The 20150-nt window shown below is 44.2% G+C and overlaps 1 protein-coding gene across 3 annotated transcripts in view; it reads left to right on the top strand.

Moving 5' to 3' along the window:
- The window catches only part of LOC144692336 (peroxiredoxin-1-like), an 82830-nt gene that overhangs the window by 21056 nt on the left and 41624 nt on the right, over positions 1 to 20150 (top strand). For all 3 annotated transcript variants that reach the window (XM_078561057.1, XM_078561059.1, XM_078561060.1), the window contains one exon: positions 5630 to 5783. In XM_078561057.1, coding sequence (XP_078417183.1) covers positions 5630 to 5783 — 154 coding nt within the window. The remainder of the gene's footprint in view (positions 1 to 5629; positions 5784 to 20150) is intronic.

The raw sequence follows: 20150 nt of genomic DNA, 5'->3' as shown, positions 1-20150 counted from the left end.
GTGATGGCCTGAGGATGTGAAACACAGTATCGTGTTTGTATTCCCTGCTGGCAGCTTTACATGGAATTTACAGCACAGAATCAGGCCATTAGATCCACCTCATCTATGTTGGTGTTTATGTTCCACACAAACCTCCTCCCATCCTTCTTGATCACACTATCAGGGTAACCTTCAGCTTCTTTCTTCCTCATGTGTTTATCAAGTTCCTCGAATATCTACACTAGAATCGTAGAATGGTTTCAGCTCAGAAGTAGGCCATTCAGCACACTGTCTCTGTGTCATTTCTCTCCAACAGCAACCCTGATGGTCCCAGTCCTCTACCTTTTCGCTATAACCCTGTAAAATCTTCTCTCTCCAGATAATTATCCAGTTCCCTTTTGAAAACTGCAATTGATGTTGATAGTGGGGGATTCCGCGATGAACTGAATGACATTGAATGTCAATGGGCGATGTTTAGATGCTCTGTTGTTGGAGATGGTCATTGCCTGACATTTGCATGGTGTGAATGTTACTTGCCACTTGTCAGCCCAAACCTGGATATTGCCCAGGCCTTTCTGCATTTGGACATGGACTACTTTAGTATCTGAGGAGTCACGAATGGTGCTGAACATTGCGCAATCATCAATGAACATCCCCACTTCTGACCTTATGATGGAAGGAAGGTCATTGCTGAAGCAACTGAAGATGGTTGGCCTAGGGCACAATCCTGAGGAACTCCTGCTGTGATGTCCTGGAACTGAGATGACTGACCTCCAAAAACCACAGCCATCTTCCTTTGTGCGAAGTATCACTCCAACCAGTGGAGAGTTTTCCCTCTGATTCCCATTGACTCCAGTTTTGCTAGGGCTCCTTAATGCCACACTCGGTCAAATGCTGCCTTGATGTCAAGGGCAGTCACTCTCACCTCACCTCTGGAGTTCAGCTCTTTTGTTTATACTTGAACCAAGGCTGTAGTGAGGTCATGTTGTTGCATAAAGAAGTTTTTCCTCATGTCACCTGTGGTTCTTTTGTTAATCACCTTGGCATTCTCGAACTTGTGTGCCAGTGGGAACAGTTTCTCCCCATTTACTCTGCCCTCATGATTTTGAATATGTATAACAAATCCCCTCTCAACCTTCTCTTCTCCAAGGGGAACAGCCCCACCTTCACCAATCATTCCACATAACTTGAAGTGTCTCATTCTTGGAACCATTCTCTTAAATCATTTTTGCACCTTTTATAAAACGTCCATATCCTTCCCCTTGTGGCTGAACCAGTGTTTTATGAAGGTTCATAACTTACTTGCTTTTGTACTCTGTGCCCCTATTTATAAAGCTCAGGATTCAGTATAATTTATTAACTGCTTTCTCAACCTGCCCTGTTGCCTTCAATGATTTATCTACATATACACCCAAGTCCCTCTGCTCCAGTATTTCCTTTGGAATTGTACCCTCTATTTTCTGTCGCCTCTTCTTGTTCTTCTGACCAAAATGTATCACTTCACGCTTCTCTACATTAAATTTCACCTGCCATTTGTCTGCCCATTCCGCCAACTTGTCCAAATCCTCTTGAAGTCTATCACTGTCCTCCTCACAGTTCACAATACTTCCAAGTATTGCATCATCTTCAGATTTTGAAATTATGCCCTGTGCACCCAGGTCTTGGTTATAAATACAAATCAAGAAAAGCCATAGTCTCTCTATATACCATCTCCCAGTCAAAAGTAAGTAAAGTTTCCTGTAATTCATATTATTAATAGGCTTGAATTAAATAATTAAACTGTTGCATAATGAAATTTCAGCTATGCTAAAGATTAATGATTCAAGATACCACATGGTTCAAAATAAAATGCCTACCGGCACTAATATTTTTCACTTTAAAAGCATAGTTTTACTAACATCTGGGGACTCAAGTGATTAATACATAGGAAAACAATGTAGTAGTAGATTTAGAAATGATATGACCAACGCATTTCTTAGAGCTCCTGCACCTCAAAATTCGGCACTACGTCCCTGATTATGTCTACTCAGGGATGCAAGTTTCTGTCCTTGTTCTTCAGGTGACTGAACAGACCGATTCTCGACCCACAGATTTTTGGGCACGTGGATCAAGATATCCCACGATTTGGTGGGGTCCGGAGTGCAGGATTTGCACAGGAGCAGGGAGCCATAAAATACACGTGTGAATCAAGGCACCCTCATCATCCTGAAGTATTTATCAATTGTAAGAGATTCCACTCTAGCAATGTTCAGCTGCTATGTGACCAGTGGATAGTTTTCATGCATATCTGTGCAAGATACTCTAGAAGCTACCATGATTCCTTCATTCTGTGGCAGTCACATCTTCCACAGGTGCTGGCACTTCCAAACAGAGTGAGCGGTTGGCTTCTTGGAGACCAGTGGCATCCTTTGAGGACCTGGCTCATGACACCTGTGAGGAGCCCTGCTATAGCTGCAGAGGAGAAGCATAACAGGAGCTACATGGCTGCAAGGGCAACCATTGAGCAAGTCATTGGGCTGCTGAAGATGTGGACTGATCTGGGGGCCTACTTCAGTATGCAGCAGCAAGAGTATTGAAAATGGCAGTGGTTTTCTGTGTCTTGCACAACATTGCGTTGCAGAAAGAAATGGAGTTACAGGAGAAGGAAGTTGCTGACCATTTTGCATCCTTCTCTTCAAGAAGGGGGAACCTGATGTGGCCTGGGTGCCTGCAGCCGCTCACCTCACTGCCACAGAAACACACAAACCCACAATAGGATGTTACAGGCACACTTCAGATAACCCGAGTGTGTAAAGCCACATGACACTTCTATGCTAAACCCTCTGGACACTTCTATGCTAAACCCTCTGAACACCCCCCCCCCACCTCCCTCTACCCCAACCCATCAGAAATCATTCCCACAGCCAGAAATCCTTGTTTCACATTTATATTCATTGCTCATTTTCCACTTTGACCATATCATTCTCATCAAGGTTAATGTCCGTTTGGAATTTGGGAGGCAACAATAGAGATGACAGAACAATGGAGAGTTCAAATAAAGTGCTCGATTCATTGAAATATTCACATCCATAAAAACATTGACATTGTTATGAACAAGCAAGTGAATTCTCTAAGCAACTAAGAAGCCTTCCTCTTTTGCTTTTTAGTATTCCTAAGTGGTGCTATCTCTGTGGCTTCAACAGAGTTAGAGGCAAGTTGCTTGTTGTGACGGCAGAGATAGTCGAAGCGGATATCTTCTGGGTTTTGGAGCATGTGAGGGCCATGGCAAAGACTGCTTCACTTGTGCAGGTCAGGGTTCGTCATTAGGGTAGAAGGCAGCTTTGTCTGGGGGAAGGTGGGTGCAAGGGATGAAAAGTGAGAGTGCCATTAGAAGAGTTCCTCTTTCCATTTGCTCTTTCTCCATCTTTACTTTCATGGCCCATCTGTACTTCCCTGCTAGCCAACAGCTGGAGAGCACTTTGCTGCGCTTCAATGAGGCATTGAACGACCATGGTGGAAGTTTCTTCCTGTTTAAAGTGGCAGACAGTGTGCAGGCCATTGGGTTGCCTGTCGTATCTGATTCTCCATGCAGGTGGCCACTCTTTCCATGGAGTGGCTACTCCAGCGCAAATATCTGAAACATCATGGCACTGTTCTATTCTAGAAAGCCAGATGGTGACGGATAGAATTGTAAAGTGATCTGACAATCAGAATCTTGCAATCATCTCTGAAGATCCTTATGATCAAGTTGTGGTAACTATCTAAGTTCAAGATAAACTTGTAACATTTTGCTGACTTCCCGCTTCTTCATATTAAAAACTCCTGTTTCTGACCAACTTCTGTGTTTGTAAAAGGTCTCCCTATAGCGGTGTATTGAAATTTAGTTTGTTAATATTAGAGATCAGTAGCTATTTAGGAAGTTGGAATTTTTTTAAAAATCCAGATATCTCACCAATTTTCCAACGAGTGATTTTTGAGGAATGGGTAATCATCCTGGCATCCATGGACCTTAAATGAAGAAAACTTCTTAAACTGAATTTTACACCATGACAGCTGCTTAACATAGACGGTTTTTCAGTAATTACCTCTGAGAACATTTCCAAACACATGTCTTTCTTTCTCTTTAGTTGTGGCACTATTAGTTGCAGTACTGCCATCCCAAGACCACCCTATGTACACCTCACCCAGCACCTCATCACTGCATCTTACTCAGGCAAGCACCATCATCTAGCCCATCTGTCTTCGGGAACTTAGATAGCCAGTTTGAGAGGAGCATGCTGGATAACGTACAGAGCACGTTTCAGCAAGAGCTGGAGGAGATGGTACTTGCTCTTGGCTGCAGTTGAAAATGATACAGAGAGGCCATAAGCTACAGCTTGGGATACCTGAAAGTTTCACTTTATGGGTAACTGTGACTCTCAAAATATATGCAGCCTGGGAGTAGCATCTTTAGCTCCACGTTCTTTTGCAGAAAAGTTGGATCTTCATGGGTTAGAATCCCTTCCTATTCATATAAGAGGCAGTTATTTACAGAGGAGCATGGAAGGGTAAAGTGTATGTCATTGATCAACCCTAGTGGGGAAGCCAGTTATGCGAAAAAAAAACAAGGCTTGCTGGTTCCTGGGATTCATGAGAAAGATTTATTTTATTGATTAGCTCTGGTGAACAATGCATTGGGCATTTGATAAATGTGCCAATTCACTAGTAACTAGCCCATGTTAGAGATATGTCTCCCAAGACCTACTTGATTTCCCACTTCCGCTCCCCCTCCGCCCCCGCCAAGTCAAAGCTGTAGTTACCTCACTGCACAATTGTCCGTGCTGTGTCAACCCTGCTGTATGACTCAAAGTCTTCCTGAAACAGGTAACTTAACTTTTGCACTAGCCCCAGGCTGAACGTTAGTCTCTTCAATAGGTTATACAGATTATGCAAGGACAGTAAATCCAAACAGTAGAGGAACAGTGAACAGATGCTTTTCTCCTCCTGTGATTTTGAGTCTTCTTGACATTAAGAAGATCTTCCCATTCATCTTCCTTATAAACCAGAATTAGAGTTTGCTGTTGATTAAATGGGGATTATGAGCTTTGAACAGTTCACATCGCACCTCTGACAATCAACTGACCAAAAAAGTAAGACCATTTTGCAACACCAAACTTAGCTAAATGTAGAATAAGGCTACTCATTGCTGCTTGGTCGATTAAATGGAGCAGGCTGTCAGACATAACCTTTACTCAGCACCAACCTCTACAGGAGCAGCCTGTACTTGGCCCATGATCAGTGTAAACAAGAAAGCAGGCCTTGATACATCTGATCCTGAATTGCATGGTATTTAATTTGGAATGATTCATTACAGTGTTCAACACTTCAGGAGGAATCCAGAAGCAGCACAGGGGCAGCACTATGCAAGCACAGAGTTGATGAAATGATTACATCCAATTTTTGCCTCAGGAATGCAAAAAAAACTGGTCATTTAAGCGTTGTGAGGGGAATGTTAGGGCTGTACATTTCTTTGACTACTCTTTGGATAGTTGCTGTAAATAGTAAGTGAGCCGGCATTTTCAACATGGGTTCCAGCCATTACTTTTGTACAAATCTAACATGCTGAACAATAACATGACTTTTGATTGCACAGCACTATATTTATGAATTAAACTGTTCATTTTCTCAACAGGAAAATATGTAGTCTTCTTTTTCTACCCACTTGATTTCTCCTATGTGTGTCCAACTGAGATTATCGCTTTTAGTGATCGTGTAGAAGATTTCAACAAGATTAATTGTGAAGTAATTGCTGCTTCCACAGACTCCCATTTTGCTCATTTGGCTTGGTAAGTAATTTTTTTGACAAATGTATCCAGAGATTGAATTGCAAATTGTAAAGTAACCTAGGAAGTATTAAGTACTGTTAAATATTTACTTTTTCTTCTTTCCTGTTTCCAAGTTTTATTAGTTGTTTAGTTAGAATTGTAATGGCCGGAGTGAGGATATTTGGGAAATGATCAGTTACCTAGATTGTTTCGTTTTCATGTTCATCTTGTTTTTAATAATCTGGTACTTTGTTGGCAAGGGAAATATTTTTGTGTAGGTGAATAAAGGTGGCTAGAGCACTCAAGTAGGCATTGGAACCTGATTGAGTAATTATGTGTTGGGGACAGGAGGAAGGAACCAGTGATCCTGGTTGGGGGTGAGGGGAAGCAGAAGATTTTATATTAGGATAACGAAGTGGTGATGGGCCTCAATTTTCAATCATTCTTGTTGATATCCTGAGTGGGGGTATGGAGGAGCTTCCAGTTCTAAAGTTCTGAAACTCCTAATTTTCAAGGGTCCCAGTTTGTGTAATCTAGGTGAGGCCAGAATTTGTGGCATGCCACAGGGATCAAGTGCTGGGGCCTCAACTATTTACAATCTGTATCAATGACTTGGATGAAGGGGCTGAATGTAGCTAAATTTACCGATGACACAAAAATAGACAGGAAAGTAAGTTGTGAAGAGAATGTAAAGAGCCTACAGAGGGATTTAGATAGATTAAATGAGTGGGCAAAAATTTGCTGGATGAAGTATAACGTGGGAAAATGTGAACTTGTCCACTTTGGCAGGAAGAATAGAAAACCAGTATATTGTTTGAATGGAGAGAGACTGCAAAACTCTATGGAGAGTACAGAGGGATCTAGGTGTCCTGTTACATTTGCTACATGAATCACCAAAGGTTGGTATGCAGGTGCAGCAATTTATTAGGAAGGCATATGGAATGTTGGCTTTTATTGCAAGGGGAATTGAGTATAAAATGGGCAAGTTATGCTACATTTGTACAGGGCGTTGGTGAAACTACATGTGGAATACTATGTACAGTTTTGGTCTCCTTAAGAAAGGATATAATTGCATTAGAAGCAGGTCGGGAAACATTCATTCACTGGACTGATTCCTGGGACGAAAAGGTTATCTTATGAGGAAAGATTGAGCAGCTTTGGTCCATAATCATTGGAGTTTAGAAGAATAAGAGGTGATCTGATTGAAAGATATCGGCCTGAATTTTTCGTTCGTTGGACGCACGCGATTGGCAGGCCCGGAAGCAGATGGGAAATGGGCCTCTGGCCATGATCTGCCCCCTGACCGCGGTTACACATTGAGAAATGCCCAGTGCTGCCGGGGTGGGAGCGGGAAGAGGGCGGGAGCCGACCTAACTGATAGTCCGGGTGAACGCTTCTAATGAGCTCCCTGAAGACAGACAGCTGCCCGAGGGAGCTGCAGACCTCCACAGAATAAAGGAAACAAGAAAAATGCTGCAAAATAAGTCCATGCAGCCGAGTCAAGCACCTGAAAGCATACCTCATAAAACAACGGCCCCCAGATATCTCATTTTATTTCCCCATGGGGATTTCATCCCACCCTAGATCGAGGTTTGAGCAAAAATGTGAATGCCGCCTGGGAGAATGGCCCGTCCGCCAACCGTAAATGTGGATGGACCACATAAAATTGCTGTTAATTGCATCATTAATGGGCTTTATTGCCCGCTTAATTGTTGGTGAGCACGCTTCCAACTGTTGTGTGGGCCTGCCAAGCAAAATGGCACATGAGTGCGCGATGATGTTGGGACGCTCACCCGATGTCACCTCGTGCTATTTCACATCTGCTTGGGTCGGGCGTATGTGGGATGTAAAATTCTGGCCACAAGTGTTCTTGACAGGGTGGACGCTGAGTGGATGTGGAGGAGTCTAGAATCAGGGGACACCGTTTAAAAATTAGGGTCTCCCATTTAAGACTGAGATAAAGAGAATTTTTTTTCTCTCAGATGGTCATTAGTCTTTGGAATTCTCTTCCCTAGAGAACACTTGAGGCTGGGCATTGAATATTTAAGGGATATGGGGGTGACAGAAAGTGGAGTTCAGGCCACAATCAGATCAGTCATAATTCTGTTGAGTGGCAGAGCAGGCTTAAGGGACTGAATGGCCTACTGCTGTCCTGAATTATTGCGTTCTTGGTACAGAGCCTGGATGTACACCGTTATTCTGTGTTAAATTTTTTTATCAGAGTGCTACCAACTGAACATGGAAACTCATGGGCCTTGTGCTCGCAATTTTCTGATAAATCATCAGCTGTGTGTGAGGTCCTGCCAATGGCACAGATTTCTGAAACTTGCATCCTTCATATTCTTTTTCTTCCACTGGGGTTACAGTTCTTCTGTAAACTGACAATACAAATGCATACTAGATTGAGACGGGGTGACGCACTAGGGGCAGAAGCCTTCCACCTGCTTTATTCTTGGTTGGGATTCTCTTTAGGGGAGCGAGAGCCTCATGCTCCAATTTGTTTATTTGGGACATGTACTTGCTGTCCCAGAAAGTTCAGTGTATCAATTTTTTTTTAATTCGCTCATGGGATGTGGGCTTTGCTCGCTGGGCCAGCATTTATTGCCCATCCCTAGTTGACCTTGAGAAGGTGATGGTGAGCTGCCTTCTTGAACCACTTCAGCCCATGTGATGTAGGTACACCCACAGTGCTGTTATGAATGGAGTTCCAGGGTTTTGACCCAGCGATAGTGAAGGAACAACGATATATTTCCAAGTCAGGATGGTGAGTGACTGGAAGGGGAACCTCCAGGTGGCGGTAGTACTAATCCAATATGAGGGATGCGTGAGCAGGGCTGCCCTTGCCCTCCACTTTCTGCCCCTTAGACTAGTTCCTAACTGGCTTCTACCACCTGCAGTCGCTCCTAATCATAATAATAAATCATTGGAAGAAAGCCATTGTTGTGTGCTTGCACAGCGAACTCCTGCATGCACCTGGCCACCAGGATAGCTTAAAACTGCCCAGCTTGATCTTTAACAGTCTTTTAGGAAACTTTTGTGGATAATTCCCCAGATCTGCAATAGAAATCCTGTTTATGTTATACATCTCACTAAACTATGGTGGGAGGGCAGAAGCAGCTCTGAAGAATGTCTGCCTCTTGTTTTTGGGCCTTTATTTTTGTTTTTTTGCAAGGTCCTTTCTGAAAGCAGCCTCCTGGATAGTACTATTCCAATATGAGGGATGCCTGAGCAGGGCTACCCTCACCTCCCACTCTCTGACCCTTAGACTAGTTCCTGCCTGGCTTCTACTATCTGCAGTTGCTCCTAACTTGTGCTTTGTGTTTCATCTCATGCTCTTGCTCTATAATTTCCCTTTTATTGGAAGTTCCTGAGCTGATGCTTGCAACAGGTAGGGTGAGTGATACAGTGTGATGGCAAGTGGATGGCCCTATGAGCTTCTTGATCAAAGGTTGTTTGTGGGAGCAAAATATGAAAATTGCAGTGGATGAGCGACATTTCTCACTGATTCACACTGCATCATTCACCCCACCTGTTGCAAGCATCAGCTCAGGAACTTCCATTCAGAGGGAAATTGCAGAGCAAAAGCATGAGATGTAACACACAGCACAATTAGGAGCGACTGCAGGTGGTAGAAGCCAGACAGGAACTAGTCTAAGGAGCAGAGAGTGGGGGGCGAGGGCAGCCCTGCTCAGGCATCCCTCATATTGGATTAGTACTATCCAGGAGAAAGTATCAGTGCTGTCCAATGCTCAGACTGCCTCCTGCAGCATCGGTCAGAAACCTGACCAAACTCCGATTTTTGAAACAAAAACAGAATTACCTGGAAAAACTCAGCAAGTCTGGCAGCATCGGCGGAGAAGAAATCAGTTAACGTTTCGAGTCTTCATGGCCCTTCGGCAGAACTGGAGCATAGTTAGAAGAAGGGAGAAATATAAATTGGTTTAAGGTGGGTGGGGGAGGGGGGGTGGTGGGGTGGGGGAGAGACACATTGAGGGTGTGGTGTGGTGATTGTGGAGATGAGCAGATAATCAAAATATGTCACAGACAAAAGGGTCAAAGAGGTGTTGAAGGTGGTGGTATTTGTCTGAGAAAAGTGCTAATTAAGAATGGAAGACAGGATATTCAAAGTACAGCTCTAGTGGGGGTGGGGTGGAAAGACTAAAGGTTTTAGTTTTAGATTTAAAAATAATGGAAATAGGTGGGGAAAGAAGAATCTATATAAATTATTGAAAAAAAAGCGGTGGGGTGGGGGGGAAAGAAACGGGGTGGGGATGGGGGGAGGGGGAGTTTAAGATCTAAAGTTGTTGAATTCAATATTCAGCCCGGAGGGCTGTAAAGTGCCTAGTCGGAAGATGAGGTGCTGTTCCTCCAGTTTGCGTTGGGCTTCACTGGAACAATGCAGCAAGCCAAGGACAGACATGTTGGCAAGAGAACAGGGTGGAGTGTTAAAATGGCAAGCGACAGGGAGGTTTGGGTCTTTCTTGCGGACAGACCGCAGGTGTTCCGCAAAACGGTCGCCCAGTTTGCGTTTGGTCTCTCCAATGTAGAGGAGACCACATTGGGAGCAACGAATGCAGTAGACTAAGTTAGGGGAAATGCAAGTGAAATGCTGCTTCACTTGAAAGGAGTGTTTGGGCCCTTGGACGGTGAGGAGAGAGGAAGTGAAGGGGCAGGTGTTGCATCTTCTGCGTGGGCATGGGGAGGTGCCATAAGTGGGGGTTGAGGAGTAGGGGGTGATGGAGGAGTGGACCAGGGTGTCCCGGAGGGAACGATCCCTACGGAATGCCGTCAGGGGGGGTGAAGGGAAGATGTGTTTGGTGGTGGCATCATGCTGGAGTTGGCGGAAATGGCGGAGGATGATCCTTTGAATGCGGAGGCTGGTGGGGTGATAAGTGAGGACAAGGGGGACCCTATCATGTTTCTGGGAAGGAGGAGAAGGCGTGAGGGAGGATGCGCGGGATATGGGCCGGACACGGTTGAGGGCCCTGTCAACGACCGTGGATGGAAAACCTCGGTTAAGGAAGAAGGAGGACATGTCAGAGGAGCTGTTTTTGAAGGTAGCGTCATCAGAACAGATGCGACGGAGGCGAAGGAACTGAGAGAATGGGATGGAGTCTTTACAGGAAGCGGGGTGTGAGGAGCTGTAGTCGAGGTAGCTGTGGGAGTCGGTAGGCTTGTAATGGATATTGGTGGACAGTCTATCATCAGAAATTGAGACAGAGAGGTCAAGGAAGGGAAGAGAAGTGTCAGAGATGGACCATGTGAAGATGATGGAGGGGTGGAGATTGGAAGCAAAATTAATAAATTTTTCCAGGTCCCGACGAGAGCATGAAGCAGCTTCTCGACTACAGCTCCTCACACCCCGCTTCCTGTAAAGACTCCATCCCATTCTCTCAGTTCCTTCGCCTCCGTCGCATCTGTTCTGATGACGCTACCTTCAAAAACAGCTCCTCTGACATGTCCTCCTTCTTCCTTAACCGAGGTTTTCCATCCACGGTCGTTGACAGGGCCCTCAACCGTGTCCGGCCCATATCCCGCGCATCCTCCCTCACGCCTTCTCCTCCTTCCCAGAAACATGATAGGGTCCCCCTTGTCCTCACTTATCACCCCACCAGCCTCCGCATTCAAAGGATCATCCTCCGCCATTTCCGCCAACTCCAGCATGATGCCACCACCAAACACATCTTCCCTTCACCCCCCTTGACGGCATTCCGTAGGGATCGTTCCCTCCGGGACACCCTGGTCCACTCCTCCATCACCCCCTACTCCTCAACCCCCACTTATGGCACCTCCCCATGCCCACGCAGAAGATGCAACACCTGCCCCTTCACTTCCTCTCTCCTCACCGTCCAAGGGCCCAAACACTCCTTTCAAGTGAAGCAGCATTTCACTTGCATTTCCCCTAACTTAGTCTACTGCATTCGTTGCTCCCAATGCGGTCTCCTCTACATTGGAGAGACCAAACGCAAACTGGGCGACCGTTTTGCGGAACACCTGCGGTCTGTCCGCAAGAAAGACCCAAACCTCCCTGTCGCTTGCCATTTTAACACTCCACCCTGTTCTCTTGCCAACATGTCTGTCCTTGGCTTGCTGCATTGTTCCAGTGAAGCCCAACGCAAACTGGAGGAACAGCACCTCATCTTCCGACTAGGCACTTTACAGCCCTCCGGGCTGAATATTGAATTCAACAACTTTAGATCTTAAACTCCCCCTCCCCCCATCCCCACCCCGTTTCTTTCCCCCCCCCCCCACCGCTTTTTTTTCAATAATTTATATAGATTCTTCTTTCCCCACCTATTTCCATTATTTTTAAATCTAAAACTAAAACCTTTAGTCTTTCCACCCCACCCCCACTAGAGCTGTACTTTGAATATCCTGTCTTCCATTCTTAATTAGCACTTTTCTCAGACAAATACCACCACCTTCAACACCTCTTTGACCCTTTTGTCTGTGACATATTTTGATTATCTGCTCATCTCCACAATCACCACACCACACCCTCAATGTGTCTCTCTCTCCCCCCCGCCCCGACCCACCTTAAACCAATTTATATTTCTCCCTTCATCTAACTATGCTCCAGTTTTGCCGAAGGGCCATGAAGGCTCGGAACGTTAACTGATTTCTTCTCCGCCGATGCTGCCAGACTTGCTGAGTTTTTCCAGGTAATTCTGTTTTTGTTTTGGATTTCCAGCATCCGCAGTAGCTTTTAGCTTTTTGTTTTTATCTCCGATTTTTGAAGTCAGGCTAGAGTCAGACAGCATTGAAATCAAACATATCTGAAAGTGTCAAATGACTGTGATATTGTCACTTCTGTTGGTGCAGGCCACACATAACCCAAAGCAGTGGTTCTGCGGCAGAACAGAGTATGTTTTAAGCCCACTGGCACTAATGTGTCACTAACATTAGTGACTAATATGAAATATTATGTCACTATTATGAAACATAACTGCTTTTGGATGGTTAATTCCTACGCTGGTTTTACACTATTGCATTTTGGAGTGACTCAGTAGCATTTACTCCCTAGAGTCTGAAGGATGTGAGTTGAAGCTCCATTCCACAGAAGAGTACATAATGAAGGCCAGAGGTTCTCAATGGGAGTTATTTGTATCCTATTATGTGCTAAAAATTCTGTTGCATTATACTTGGCATTCATTATGAGGACATTCGTGATTCTGATTTCAGAATGGTCCCAGCGATGAGCAAATGTTACACCTCTTTTCGAGAAAGGAGGGAAAAAGAAATGCAACTACAGCTAGTTGGCCTAACATTAGTCATCAGGAAAATGCTGGAATCTATTATTGATAAGCCTTATCAATGCACTTAGAAAATCATGATATGATCAGACAGTCAGACAGATGGTTTTATGAAAGGATAATCATGTTTGACAAATTAGTTTTTTGAGGATAGATAAAAGAAAACCAGTAGGTGTAGTATATTTGGAGTTCCAAAAGACATTTGATAACGTTTTTTTCTTATTCATTCATGGGAAGTGGGTGTCACTGGCTAGGCCAGCATTTATTGCCCAACCCTAATTGCCCTTGAGAAGGTGGTGGTGAGCTGCCTTCTTGAATCACTGCGCTCCATGTGGTGTAGGTACACTCACAGTGCTGTTAGGGAGAGAGTTCCAGGATTTTGACCCAGCAACAGTGAAGAAATGGTGAATATATTTCCAAATCAGGATGGTAAGTGGCATGGAGGGGATCTTCCAGGTGGTGGTGTTCCCATGTGTCTGCTGCCCTTGTCCTTCTAAATGGTAGTGGTTGTGGGTTGGAAGGTGCTGTCTAAGGAGCCTTTGTGAGTTTCTGCAGTCCATTTTGTAGATGGTACACACTGTGCATCGGAAGTGGAGGAAGGCAATGTGGAGGAGAATGTTTATGGAAGGAGTGTCAATCAAGTGGGCTGCTTTGTCCTGGATGGTGTCAAGCTTCTTGAGTGTTATTGGATCTGTACTCATCCAGGCAAGTGGAGAGTATTCTACCACATTCCTAACTTATCCCTTGCAGATGGTGGACAGGCTTTGAGGAGTCAGGAGGTGAGATACTACTCGCTGTAGGATTCCAAGCCTCTAACCTGCTCTTGTAGCCACAGTATTTATATGCCTAGCCCAGTTCAGTTTCTGGTCAATGGTAACCCCCAGGATGTTGATAATGGGGGATTCAGCAATGGTAATGCCATTGAATGTCAATGGATGATGTTTAGATTCTCTCTTGCTGGAGATGATCATTGCCTGGCACTTGTTTGGCGTGAATGTTACTTGCCAACTGTCAGCCCAAGCCTGGATATTGCCCAGGCCTTTCTGCATTTGGACATGGAATGCTTCAGTATCTAAGGAGTCGCGAATGGTGCTGAACATTGTGCAATCGTCAGTGAACATCCCCACTTCTGACCTTATGATGGAAGGAAGGTCATTGCTGAAGCAACTGAAGATGGTTGGGCCTAGGACACAATCCTGAGGAACTCCAGCAGTGATGTCCTGGAACTGAGATGATTGACCTCCAATAGCCACAACCACCTTCCTCTGTGCTACGTATGATTCCAACCGGAAGAGTTTTCCCCCTGGTTACCATTGACTCCAGTTTTGCTAGGGCTCCTTGATGCCACACTCAGCCAAATGCTGCCTTGATGTCAAGGGCAGTCACTCTTCACCCCACACAAGATTAGGGCTCATGGAATTGCAGGTAATATATTAGCATGGATAGAGGATTAACTAATGGACACAAAGCACAGACCAGGGAGAAACAGGGCATTTTCAAGCTGGCGGGCTGTAAGTAGTGGAGTGCCGCTGTGATCAGTGCTGGTGCCTCAGCTATTTAGAATCTTATCTATTAATAACTTAGACAAAGAGACTGTGAGTAATGTATCAAAGTTTGCTGATGATACAAAGCTAGGCATGAATGTAAGCTGTGAGGAGGACACAACGAGGTTGCAAAGAGATATAGGCAGGTCAAGTGAGGGTGAGAGTGACTGCCCTTGACATCAAGGCAGCATTTGACTGAGTGTAACATCAAGGAGTCCTAGCAAAACTGGAGGCAGTGGGAATCAGGGGGAAAACTCTCCGTTGGTTGCAGTCATACCTAGCACAAAGGAAGATGGTTGTGGTTTGTTGGAGGTCAATCATCTCAGTTCCAGGATATCACTGCAGGAGTTCCTCAGGGTAGCGTTACAGTGAAACAACATTAAGAGAGTTGATGTTAAGTGGGGACTTTACTGTAGTAAGAATAGTAGAATATTTTTGAAAGTATGAAACTTTTAAATGCTGATGTTCATATAGAGTTGGATAACTTTTAAAAAGATATTTGAATTTTTAGTGACCAACTGAAAAGGTCACACAACAAGATTTCAAGTTTTAAGACTTAAACAAACAAACTAAAAGGAGCATTGACTAAACGTTAATTTTGGAGGCAACTTATACTCTAATTACAGAAAAGAAATTTGCCATTTAGCTTTTAAGGGGGAGGGATGAAAGGGGGAGGAGTGGCATTACTAGTCAGGTAAAATATCACAGCTGTGCATAAGCAGGACAGCCCAGAGGGCTCGTCTACAGAGGCCATATGGGTGGAGCTGAGGAATGGGAAAGGTGTGACCACGCTAATAGGGTTGTATTATAGACCGCCCAATAGTCAGAGAGAATTGGAGGAGCAAATCTGTAGAGAGATAGCAGACCGATGTAAGAAACAAAGTTGTGATAGTAGGAGATTTTAACTTTCCACATATTGACTGGGACTCCCATACTGTAAAAGGGCTGGATGGCTTGGAGTTTGTCAAATGTGTTCAGGAAAGTTTTCTAAATCAATATATAGAGGTACCAACGAGAGAGGATGCAATACTTGATCTCCTATTAGGGAACCGGACAGGTCAGGTGACAGAAGTATGTGTAGGCGAACGTTTTGGGTCCAGTGACCACAATGTCATTAGTTTTAAGCTAATTATGGATAAGGATAGGTCTGGTCCTCGAGTTGAGATTCTAAATTGGAGAAAGGCCAATTTTGTGGAAATGAGAAAGGATCTAGGAAGAGTGGATTGGCATAAGTTGTTTTCTGGCAAGGATGTGTTCAGTAAGTGGAAGGCATTCAAAGGTGAAATTTTGAGAGTGCAGAGTTTGCATGTTCCTGTCAGGATTAAAGGCAAAGTTAACAGGCATAGGGAACCTTGGTTTTCAAGGGATATTGGCGATCTGGTTAAGAAGAAGAGAGAGGTGTATAGCAGGTATAGGCAACATGGAGCAAATGAGGTACTTGTAGAGTATAGAAAATGTAAGAAAATACTGAAAAAGGAAATCAGGAAGGCAAAAAGAAGACATGAGGTTGCTTTGGCAGATAATGTGAAGGTAAACCCGAAGGGTTTCTACAAGTATATTAAGAGTAAAAGGATAGTAAGGGACACAATTGGTCCCCTTGAAGATCAGAGTGATCGTCTATGTGTGGAGCCTCACGGGATGGGGGAGATCTTAAACAGTTTTTTTGCATCAGTATTTACTCAGGAAACTGGCATAGTGTATAAGGAAGGAAGGGAAACAAGCAGTAGTTTCATGGAACATATAGCGATTAAAGAGGAGGAGGTGCTTGCTGCCTTATAGCGAATAAAGGTAGATAAATCCCCCGGGCCTGACATGATATTCCCTCGGACCTTGAGGGAGACTAGTGTAGAAATTGCAGGGGCCCTGGCAGAAATATTTAAAACGTCCTTAGCCACGGGTGAGGTGCCGGAGGATTGGAGGGTAGCTCATGTTGTTCCGTTGTTTAAAAAAGGCTCCAAAAGTAAACCAGGTAATTACAGGCCAGTGAGCCTGACGTCAGTAGTAGGTAAATTATTGGAAGGTGTTCTGAGAGATCGGATATATAATTATTTGGACAGCCAAGGGCTGATTAAGGATAGTCCGCATGGCTTTGTGCGTGGTAGGTCGTGTTTAACGAACCTTGTAGAGTTTTTCGAGGAGGTTACCAAGAAAGTAGATGAAGGAAAGGCTGTGGATGTTGTCTACATGGACTTTAGTAAGGCCTTTGACAAGGTCCCACATGGGAGGTTAGTTCAGAAGGTTCAGACACTTGTTACCCATGGAGGGGTTGTAAACTGGATTCGAGGTTGGCTGTGTGGGAGAAGACAGAGAGTGGTAGTGGATGATTGCTTCTCAGACTGGAGGTCTGTGACTAGTGGTGTGCCTCAGGGATCTGTACTGGGACCATTGTTGTTTGTTGTCTATATCAATGATTTGGATGGTAATGTGGTGAATTGGATCAGCAAGTTTGCTGATGACACTAAGATTGGAGGTGCTGTGGACAGTGAGGAAGGCTTTCAAAGCTTGCAGAGAGATCTGGACCAACTGGAAAAATGGGCCAGAAAATGGCAGATGGAATTTAATGCGGAAAAGTGTGAGGTGTTACATTTTAGAAGGTCAAACCAAGGTAGGACATACACAGTAAATGGTAGGGCACTGAGGAGTGCAGAGGAACAAAGGGATCTGGGAGTTCAGATACATAATTCCCTGAAAGTGGCGTCACAGGTAGACAAGGTTGTAAAGAAAGCTTTTGGCATACTGGCCTTCATAAATCAAAGTATTGAGTATAGGAGTTGGGATGTTATGGTGAGGTTGTATAAGACATTGGTGAGGCCAACTTTAGAGTATTGTTTGCAGTTCTGGTCGCCTAACTACAGGAAGGATATCAGTAAGATTGAGAGAGTGCAGAGAAGATTTACTAGGATGTTGCCGGGTCTTAAGGAGTTGAGTTACAGGGAAAGATTAAACAGGTTAGGACTTTATTCCTTGGAGCGTAGAAGAATGAGGGGAGATTTGATAGAAGTTTACAAAATTGTGAGGGGTATAGACAGAGTAAATGCGAGTAGGCTCTTTCCACTTAGATTAGGAGAAATAAATACGAGAGGACATGGCTTTAGGGTGAAAGGGGAAAGGTTTAGGGGTAACATTAGAGTGGTGAGAGTGTGGAACGAGCTACCATCTGATGTGGTAAATGCGGGCTCACTCTTAAGTTTTAAGAATAAATTAGATAAATACATGGATGGGAGAGGTCTGGAGGGTTATGGACTAGGTGCAGATCAATGGGACTAGCGGAATATATTTCGGCACAGACTAGAAGGGCCGAATGGCCTGTTTTCTGTGCTGTAGTGTTCTATGGTTCTATGGTTTAACATGTCTGAAAATCCCACACCATAGTTATACTTTATGCTGTCCCTGAAATGGACACCTTATTCCCCTGTAACCTGTCCAAATCGATTCTCCACTCCCAAAGGTCTTCCTCCGTTTTCCTTCCCCAGAACTGACTTTCACTCTGAGGGTTACATTGGAGATTCCTTCACTCTAGCCCAAGCTAAGTGAATCTTTCAGCCTCCTTTAAATGCTCACGAACTCTTGTCTCTTCAATCTGAGTGTGAGCTCCCACCTGCGATCTGCATGGTGACCAAGAGAGTCAGCGTTTTTACAGCTTCAGGTGCAGGACTGGCTGCCTCTAGCTCCTGCTCTCGGCCTCTCAGATGACTGGAGACTCACTTGAGCCTGAGAGCTTCAAGGCTATCTTAGAAACCCTGTAACCTGATACTAAGCCTGTGAGCTTCAGGGTTATCTTAGAAACCCTGTAACCTGGTATTACAATGGCTTTCTATGGATTTTTCTATTCCTAAAGCTCATCGTCATGGCATTGTGAATCACATGGGTCTTTTATCCAGGTAAAAATACAAGTTAGCCATCCTCTGGACCCTCAGCTCCATTCTCTCTTGAATTTATACCGACAGTTCAAATACATTCCTAAAACCTCCCTTTGAGACTTAGAGACATAACAGTCTGTCTACAGACAACACAACTGCTCTTGCTGTTGTCTACAGGTGTGAACATCTAGCATCTTCTTCCCAGTAAGACAACCTGGGATCCTTTAACAACGAAAGCATCCAGGCTTGATATCAGGCAGAATTCAGAACAGGCTACATGACATCCTTTATTCCTCCATCTTACCTTAAATTAAAGAAGCTATTCCAAAACACAACAATCTTATAAACTTCATATTAGCAGCAGAGGAAACGTAAAGTTAGCATGCAGGTACAGCAAGCAATTAGGAAGGCAAATGGCATGTTGGCTTTTATTGCAAGGGGATTAGAGTACAAGACTCAGGAAGTCTTGCTACAGTTGCATAGGGCTTTGGTGAGACCACAACTGTGCGCAGTTTGAAGGATATGCTTGCATTAGAGACGCTACAGCAAAGGTTCATAAGATTAGTTCCTAGGATGAAAGGATTCTATGATGAGGGTCTGAGTAAATCGGGCCTATACCCTCTGGAGTTTAGAAGAATGATAGATGATCTCATGAAATATACAAGATTCTGAAGGGGTATGACAAGGTAGACAGTGAGAGGTTTTTCTCCTGGCTAGGGAATTTATAGCACAGGGGTACAGTCTCAGGTTAAGAGGTCAATCATTTAGGACTAAGATGAGGAGAAATTTCTTTACTCAGAGGGTTGTGAATCTTAGGAATTGTCTACCCCAGAGAATTATGTATGCTGCATTGTTGAGTACGTCTAAGGTTGAGATATACAAGATTTTTGGTTTCCCGGGGAATCAAGGGATATAGGGAGCTTGAGTTAAGGCAGAAGATCAACTGTGATCATACGGAATGATGGATCATGCTCAAGGAGCGGTATGAACTACTCCTGCTCCAAAGTCTTATTTTCTTATGAATTGCACACTCTCAACAAAGGGAGATGGGTAAAATGACAGAGTAGGTAAAAAAAACATGCCACCATCACTGATGTTGGAGGAAACCCCGCCTTCTCCTCCCAGATCTGTTGGTCACAGTTGACGGTGTGTTCTTTTCCTAGTGAGCTGTGCAGAACTTAGGATCGCAGAACAGAAGGTTGGTGGAGTTTGATATAAAAACAGAAAATGCTGGAAAAGCTTAGCAGGTCTGACAGCATCTGTGGAGAGAGAAACAGAGTTAACGTTCTGAGTCTTCAGGTGGAGTTTGAAGTCTGTTTTATGGGGTAACGGGCTGAGAATTAACCAAAGAGTGTCAGTGAATGTTTGGCTGACTTCACCTTTCATTGTTTAAGTGGCTGACTGCTGCTTGTTCCTGACAGCTATTTACAGGACCGAGTATGGCATTAATGGCTAATAAAACAGCTCACCGTCTTCACCACCGGGAACTCATTGGCCTAAGTCCGAGTCCCTGGGGTATCATTCACGCAAGATGTGGATAGTCATGAAAAAAAAATAAAATGCATCATTTTGCATTGGGAAGTGTGTCTGGAGTTTAGATATACATCGTATATGGTGATCTATCTGATTTTCTGTTGTGGGATCTTATGCATGAACTTACTGCTGGTTTTTAACCATATGACAGGAGTCACTCAGTACAAGGAACAAGTTTCACATTAAATAAGTAAAACA

The sequence above is a fragment of the Cetorhinus maximus genome, chromosome 17, assembly GCF_964194155.1.
Source record: "Cetorhinus maximus chromosome 17, sCetMax3.hap1.1, whole genome shotgun sequence".
Classification (NCBI taxonomy): domain Eukaryota; kingdom Metazoa; phylum Chordata; class Chondrichthyes; order Lamniformes; family Cetorhinidae; genus Cetorhinus; species Cetorhinus maximus.
The sequence above is the reverse complement of the archived record's forward strand: the minus strand, read 5'-3'. Positions and strand labels throughout refer to the sequence as shown.